Here is a 7,764-nt window from a genome sequence, read left to right on the forward strand (position 1 = left end):
CTGCTGCTGGAGCGGCTGTCCCCGGTTTAGGAGACCTCAGAAGTGAGCGACCTGGGTTCCTGGAGGAGGCAGGAAGGAAGGAAGCAGACAGAGCGGGCGGTTAAACGGTTTATTGGTTTTATTTTCTGGAGGACGCGGCGGGGCCGGGGCTTCGGGGTGAGACCGAGGGTCCGGGAGCGGGCAGGGGGCTGCAGGGCGACGCGGGGCCCTCACTCCCGCTTCCGCAGGTGGATGTAGATGACGCCGCTGGCCAGGGCGAGGGGGAAGGCCACCCAAGCCAGGGCGAAGCAGTAACCGAAGCTGCCCCCCGCCGGGCGCTCCGCCAGGATCTCCTCCGCGTGAATGGCGTAGATCAGCGCCCCCGTAAACACGGCCACGCCTGCGGGGAGACGGGAACCGGGTGGCACGCAGTACCCGCAAGAAGACTGCATTTCCCAACAACCCATGGGGCAAAGAAGCCTCGGGAAGGCCCGTGCGCAGCACCGCTGCCTTCTGGGAGTTGTGGTTCGCTGCCTCCGCGCCGTGCAACGAGGCTACTGCAGATTGGCTTTGGGCGATTCAGTTCGTCTAGCTGGGTGCCCCTTACTCATCCATAAAATGGGACGATAGTATCCATCCATCCATCCATCCATCCATCCATCCATCCATCCATACATCCATCCCTTCAAGGAATGTTTTTTTATGCCTTGCTACGAGCGAAGCACGCAAATAGTGATTTAAGACGGCAGGGGCTTTGTAGGAACCTAAGAAGGTACGATTCCCGAAGCCGAGGACTATGATCACTTAGCTCTTTGCACCCGAAGTCAAGAAAATCGAAAAGCACATAAACTCCCTTCTGAAGTGTCTGATACACGGTGGGTTATAAAACCACTACCATTATGATTCAGAGTTCTCTCCTGGAGTATCACTTAGCCACTGCCTCTGCCCTCCCATCCCTGGGATCTACATTATTTACCCACACCACCGTCCCCAGCTCTGGCTCCTTGAAGCTCTAAGTGTCAGTTTCCACATGACTCAGAGACACAGACTGCAAACCACGGAATCAGTGAAAACTACTGATTCCCTGGCAGAGAGGTAGCCCACGGAGGCACTTCAGGTGGCCCCTCCCTCCCCTTCCCTTCCTCCCCTCCCCTCCCCTCCCTTCCCCTCCCCTCCCCTCCCCTCCCCTTCCCCAGGGGGCAGTGCTCACTGGTGCAAAGCTGGCAGAGGCCAGTGGCATAGAATAGCCCCCCTCGCCGCATGGTGTAGAGCTGGAACATGAACAGGATGAAGGACAGACAGCAGAGGATGAGGGACAGCACCATGAGGACCTGGACCGCCTTCAGCCAGCCTGTAGTAAGGAGAGAGAGGTGGAAGTCACAGAAGGTTCCGGGGTTCCGGCTCCGTCCGCTCGCTCACCGCCCCATTGCGGGCCATACAAGTTTGGTGGCCACTTCTATTGACCTTGATTCCCGGAACTTTGCTGAGTCCCCTTATCAGTTCTCAAAGCTGCTTTGAAGAGTCTTTAGGCTTTTCTACATGAACACGTCCCCTGGGAATAGAGACCTCTTTTTTTTTTTTTTAACTTTTGCCTCTCCCATCTTTACACCTTTTATTTCTTTTTTCTTGCCCTGTTGCGTTGGCTACCTCCAGGACAACACCGGAGAGCACCGGTGAGAACAGAAGTTCTGGCTTTGCTCTCTGGGGAAAAGCGTTTAATCTCTCACTTCCAAAAACCTAAAGGGGTACAGTGCCACTCCCTTCTAGCTCAAATACATCATCATCAGCACACCCTCCCCCCCCCACCCCCGCCACCTTGTTCAGGACTTGGAAGGATTCAGCCCCACTCTTTTGTTGGAACTCAGATGATTTGGTCCCAGCCATCCATTCCAAACACCAGTCTCCTCTCCTTAGAACTTCGAGAACATAATTCTACCTTCTCAGAATCTTGGGAGCTCTCTCCCCATTCCTTAAACCTATAGCATGTGGCCTCCACTCTTTCTGAATCAAAAGGGAGGGGGGCCTTTAGCCGATCCTCCTTAGAACATGAGCATATCGCCCCCTACCACCCAGAAAAGTGGGTCATAATCAGCCCCAGTCACTGAGCATTGGGGCCCAGACCTGCCCTCTCAAACTCTGAAGGGTTCCTAATTCTTGATTCTGGGAAGAGACCGGGGTTACCCCTCCCCTGGCAGACGGGTCCCCGATGCCCCTCACCATTCTCGCTGACGTTACTGCAGGCCCACGTTTTGTTGTCATTGTTCCATGTGCAGTCATACCAGAGGTTCAGAGACTCCTTCCCCGGGAGGGTCCACCAGGACTGGGATGGACCAAGAGACAAGGGCAGGGTTAGGAAAGGCAAGTGTGCAAGGTCAGGGAGATTGTGGGGAGGGCTAGGGAAAGGGTGAGGGGCTGGAGGGCGCTGAACTGGGGGCAAAGTATGGATTTAGTGAGAAGGGGTTGGGGGGGGGACAGTCAGGGCAGAAAAGGGCAGGGGAGACGCATCCGAGGCAGGGCTCAGAAGGAGAGATGCTAGGGAAAATGGGCGGGGCCAGAGTGGCTTCAGAAGAGGGGCGTGGCAGGAGTCTTCCGGAGAAGATAGCCCTCTGCTGGAGTAGGCTTACCTTGTCCAAAGTGGCCACGAAAAGCAGGATGAGAATGAGGATGTGAAGGGCAGAGACCACCAGCAGGAGGAGGGACATGGCTACGTGGAAGCCGTTGATGGGGGGTTGTCAGGAGATGACTGTTTCAGGAGGTTGGGACAGGGGCGGCTGAGCCCCCTGGGATCCTGGTGGAGAAGGGGGCTGAGTCCAGACTCCAGGGCGTGATGGAGAAGAGGGGCCGGGAACCCGGACCCTTTGAGTCTGCGCGGGGAGGAGGCTGGGGGCCTGAACTCCTGGATTCCCCAGGGGTTGAAGCAGGCCAGGGGTGGACTCGGGTCCAGGAGTGAGTTGGACCAGCAGTGTCTCCTCAGAGTCCTGACCCTGGGCACATATGGGCCAGGATATGAAAATTCAAGTTCATGCCATCCCAGGTTCATTAGAAGCTGGGGGCTTCCCCCAGAGACAGGCATCCTTGACTCACCCCCCTCCTCTCCTGGGGTGTGTGGGGGGGTGGGGGACCGGTGAGTCACCCGGTGACTCATCCCTCCCCCCCACCCCTGCCTCCAAGCACCAGGGAAACCCCAGCCCCTGGCTATGCCCACGAGGTCCCCACCCCACCCTGCTGCCAGACTGGCGGTGCCAGACTGGTGCCTGCTGAACATCTTCTGGGGAAAATGGGCAAGATCCAGGTTGGGGGTAGGAGGCTGGGGTTGGGGCGGGGGGAGGCTTGAAAAGAAGGAGCCAGCCTCCCAGGACCCTTCAGTGTCTAGAACGGGGTGGGGGGCGGGGTGCCTGGAGGTCCCCCAGACTTGGGGTGTACTCAGGCAAAGCCCTGGGCTCAGCGTCCTCACGAGAGAGTGGACGGCCGTGGGGAAAAGCTAAAGAAAGTTTACCAGTGGAGGGCTCTGCTGAGAACCCCCAAACCTTGCAGGGCCCCACCCCTTCCCGAATCTCCACCCCAAGTGCTAAGAGATCACTTCTTAAATTACAAGGATTTCCATGGGATCTGAGAGTGGGGGCGTCTCTCGCAGCCTGGGGTTATTCCCAAACTGCTGCACTCCCAAATAAAGAAAGAAATCCCAGTCCGAATAACGGACTGGAAACTTACCGCGAGCGGCAGAAAAAGTCAGAGTTGGAGTCTCGTCCTTTGCTTAGGGCCTCCGCGCCCCGCCCTTCTCCTCCCTCCTTCCACCCTCTCGAGGCCCCCGCCTCTCGCCTCTCCCGCCGCCTTCCTCCCTCCCTCGCTCTCTCCTCGGGCTCTCTCCCCCCTTCTCCCCCTCAATCCGGAACTCTCTCTTTCTCTCTCCCTCCTTTCCTCCCTTTTTCTCTCTCCTTCTGCCTCCTGTCTCTCCAGTCCTCACTGCCTACACCTCCTTCTTTCGCTCTCTTCTCACCCTCCTGGTTTCTCTCTCCGCTCCTCTCAATATATACTGACCCTTTTATACCCACCCGCGCCGCGCCCAGCCCAGCTGAGGTCTGCAGCCGGAGGGAGGGCCTAAGCACTTGGGTTCCTTATTCTCTGGGCCCCCACCCACTGCTCCCAGACAGGCATCTTCTGGGGCTCCCTCCCAGGATTGAGCTGAGAATTTGGAGCCAAGGGAGCCGAGCAGGGCCAGGGTGGGGCAAGAATCAAAGAGTGGGAGGGCCCGGTTCTCAGGCCTCTGCTCTGGGTCTTGCCCCGGCCCCGGATGTCTGCTTTCCTTGATGGGGCTTAGGACTGGATACTCTGAGGAATGGGGGTCTGGCGGAGGAGACCAGACCAGGCGGAGGTCTGGTTGAGAGCTGGGAGAGTTGGCCCGATAGTGGGAGTCAGGGGATGGAAAATGGGAACACGTCAAACTCTGGAAGGGGGCAGGCGGTGGGATTTAATCCGGGTGCCACCATTTCCTGCCTGGGGGTCCTTGACCAATGATTTAAACTCTCTGAGCCTCGTTTTCCTCATCTGTGATATGGGTACAATGATACTGATAATACTGACAAGATACTGGTCGTCATAATTTGGATACTTATTCTAAATGAATAAGGTAGGGGCGTCTGGGTGGCTCAGGTCATGATCTCACGGTTCATGGGTTCGAGCCCCTCGTCAGGCTCTGCACTGACAGCCAGGAGCCTGGAGCCTGCTTTGGATTCTATATCTCGCGCTCTGCTCTCAACAATGAATAAGGAAACATTTAAAAAGACAAATGAATAAGGTAATACCAGTACACTAACACACCTACACGTTCAGGTTCATTCCTTTCTTCATCAAACATTTATTGAACATCTGTTAGGAACCAGGAGGTAAGAATAAAGAAAACAGAGGCAATGCCTGCTGTTATGAAGCTTACCTTCCCTGTAGGGGCAGACTTTAAAGAGAAAACCCATCAATGAAGACTGATGTATTGCAGCCAGTGCTAAGTGCTTTTCAGGAAATAGAGCGGAGGTGATAATGACCACGTGGGAGGAGCCTACTTTAAACAAGGTGATCAGGCAAGACCTCTGTGAGGAGGTGATCTCTGAGCTGAGACCTGAGGACAGGACAGTCATTTCAGTGCTGGAGGAAGGGAAAAGTGCAAGACTCCGGAGAACAAGCTCAGGTTGTCCGGGGAGCGGACAGAAGGGCCAGTGTGGCTGGAAGAGAGGGAGTTGGAGGGAGTGGTAGGAAGAGAAATCAAAGAGGGCCCTTGAAGAACTAGGGGAGGAGTTTGTATTTTATTCTAAGTGCAGTGACCAGCCATTGGAGGGTTTTAAACAGAAGAGCAGTACCAGGGACTTAATGTTAACTATTTATTATTATTATTGTTGTTGTTGTTGTTGTTGTTGTTGTTAAGTTATACCTGGGTCTCTTGGAAGGTTTGGGTGCTAGTGAAAAATTAGAATAAGGGACCAGATGTCTGGGGTCCTGATGAAGAATTGAGTTGGAGAACTGAAATTCTAGGTTCCTACAAGGGAAGGAAACTGGTCGATAGGGTGGCTGGGTATCTTGATGGGGCAGGAGAGTGGATGGTCATCTTGGCTCCCTGAAGGGGTGAGGGCTGGGCATTTCAGTGACTTAGGTGGGTACTCAGGAGACCCAGAAACTGGGGCACCGGTATGGCAGTCTATAGAGGCCAGTGGGCAGCATTCCAAACTGCTACACTCAACAGCTGTGAGTTAGGACAAGTTACTAATAACCTTTCTATGCCTGTTTATCTGTAAAATAGGGATAATAATAGTAAATACATCATAGGGTATTTCTTAGACTGTCGGGCACATTGCTATACCAACCACTGGAACCCTGAATGGAGGTAGTACTGGGGGACTCTAGTTCAAGGTCTCTAGGATTGGGGGGAAGGAGAAAATTCTTGGGTCCATTGGGCCCCAAAGGCTAAACAGTTGGGAATACAAAATGAGGGTTCCTGGGGGGTGGGGAATAAGTAGTCCCAAACTTAAGTCTTTGAGAAGGACACAGACTGGGGGCCAGGGTCACTGAGAAAAAAAATGAGGCTGGAGGGTCACGTGATCTTCATGGAGCGCAGGCACAGGGAACCAGACTGGCCCCGGAAAGAGTCTGGAAGCCAGGGGCTAAGGAGATGGAAATGTGGGTGGGCAAGGTGGAAAACAGGAGGCTAGGACTCGAAATCGAGTTCCCGGAGTGCAATGAGCGCCAGACTTGGGGACCTTGGGAACGTGGAGGAGGTCCCTTGTGCTAGGACCCTGTGGAAGAGGGAGAACCAGGGAGCCCCAGGGCGGTAACGGGATCTCCCCGTCCTGGGCCTCCAAGGCTTCGAGCTGAGCTGAGCGCCCGCGGGCTGCTTCCTCCCACAGGAAACCGCAGGCTTCGGGCACACCCAGCCGGCAGGGAGCGGCGCCCACTACCCGCCCGCTCCGGGGAGGCCCACGTGGGCAGCAGCCTGCAGCGCGGGCGGGCCGCCTGCCGAGCGAAGGGGGCGTGGCCAGGAGGGGCGTAGCCGGAAAAGCGGGGGCGGTCCGAAGAGCCCGAGGCCCCGCCCACTCCCGCCTCTCGGGGCGCGGACCCACAAGTAGTTTTTGGCGGCTTCGCTGGAGGCCGTTGGCCGCGCATGCGTAGTGAGTCACTGCAAGGACCTGCGTTGGTGGTGAACGTTCCTCCCTCTCACAACTCCCGGCATCGGCACCGTCTTCCTGCTAATGACTCTTCGAACAACGTGGTCTTGACTTAAGACACGCATCTCTCGGGCTTCGTCCCGAAAGACCTGGGCCTAGCTCCAAAGCCTTCCAGACCCTTCCCTCCCAGTCCTGGCTCCATAGGGTCTTTCAGCTTCTGCCTCTCCCTTCCGAAAGCACAGCCCGCCGCTCACAGTCCCTCGCTTTCGGTAGGCGCCTTCCCACCGGGTCCCTTAACGAGTACTTCTAGCCACGCCCCTCGCAAGTCCGTGAAACTACGGCCTCGGCAGGTACCGGTGCCCCTCCCATCGGCAGCCCCCCCCATAGCCCCACCCCTCGCCACTCCCCGCAGCCCCTCCCTCCACAGGTAGCCGTGCTCCTCCCACAGGTTCCTGCCCTCGCTGGCCCTGCCAGCCCCGCCCCTTACAGGTCTCCCTGCCTTCTCAAGCCCTGTAGCCCCGCCCCTCAAGGCACGCCCAGTTTCTCTTCTCAACGGCCCTCTGCCCCGCCCCTCGCAGGGCTCACAGCTCCGCCCCTCGCAGGGCTCCCCGCCTCCCAGCCCTTCTGTTCACAGCCTGCTAGGTCTCCTGAGGTCTCCTGAGGTCTCCCGGCCGCCTCGGCCCCTCCTCTCCAACCTCCCCTCCCACGACCCCTCTTCCTTCGCGCTCCCTCCTCCCCAGCTCCCTACCCAGGCCCCTCCTCCTCAGCCTCCCCTCCCACAGCCCCTCCTCCCCAGCCTCCCCGCCCATGGCCCCTCCTCCCCAGCGCCCATCCCAGGCCCCTCCTCCCCAGCCTCCCCTCGCACGGCCACTCCTAGAGGCCTCCGTCCCACCCCCGCCGCGGTCCTCAGGCCTCATTGGCCCTTTATCTCCCCAGTAACCAGGCCACAACAGTGAGCTTGGAGAACCAAGGACAGGTCAGGCACTCCAGCAGGTAGGGACAGGGCTCGCTCCCGACAGCCGGCCGGGGTTTCCTTCTCCTCCGTGTCTCCTTCTCCCAAATAGCCACGCCTCAGAGATACCGAGAGCCCAGGGGACCTGCCCCCGTGCCAGAGTCAGAGTGGAAACACGAGACAGAG

The 7,764-nt window shown here is 57.5% G+C and overlaps 1 protein-coding gene across 3 annotated transcripts; it reads right to left on the reverse strand.

Annotated features, from left to right (window-relative positions):
- Positions 1–95: 95 nt before the first annotated feature.
- EMP3 (epithelial membrane protein 3) lies at positions 96–4,928 on the reverse strand. 3 transcript variants are annotated; one of them, XM_047077710.1, is made up of 5 exons: positions 4,910–4,928; positions 2,604–2,767; positions 2,197–2,299; positions 1,190–1,330; positions 96–379 (listed from the first exon to the last, which is right to left on the reverse strand). In XM_047077710.1, exons 2-5 carry the CDS (start codon positions 2,679–2,681, stop codon positions 210–212), a joined length of 492 nt encoding a protein of 163 aa, XP_046933666.1. In that variant the 5' UTR covers positions 2,682–2,767; positions 4,910–4,928; the 3' UTR covers positions 96–209. The 3 variants fall into 3 exon arrangements, with proteins under 3 accessions (XP_046933666.1, XP_046933664.1, XP_046933665.1); XM_047077708.1 differs by lacking the exon at positions 4,910–4,928 and adding an exon at positions 3,691–3,795; XM_047077709.1 differs by lacking the exon at positions 4,910–4,928 and adding an exon at positions 3,691–3,755 and having other exon boundaries at positions 2,604–2,963.
- Between the last annotated feature and the right edge of the window lie 2,836 nt (positions 4,929–7,764).

Source organism: Lynx rufus, unplaced genomic scaffold (genome assembly GCF_022079265.1).
Source record: "Lynx rufus isolate CCGP_SWC_20201006 ecotype Redwood Valley unplaced genomic scaffold, mLynRuf1.p SCAF_16, whole genome shotgun sequence".
In the NCBI taxonomy this organism is placed as follows: domain Eukaryota; kingdom Metazoa; phylum Chordata; class Mammalia; order Carnivora; family Felidae; genus Lynx; species Lynx rufus.

Bases quoted from the DNA above. Each gene is read 5' to 3' on its own strand.
- EMP3 (XM_047077710.1), bottom strand. From the start codon at position 2,681: ATGTCCCTCCTCCTGCTGGTGGTCTCTGCCCTTCACATCCTCATTCTC. The intron at 2,300-2,603 runs GTAAGCCTACTC...GGTCCATCCCAG, and splicing joins TCGTGGCCACTTTGGACAAG to TCCTGGTGGACCCTCCCGGG. The intron at 380-1,189 runs GTGAGCACTGCC...GTCTCCCCGCAG, and splicing joins CCTCTGCCAGCTTTGCACCA to GCGTGGCCGTGTTTACGGGG.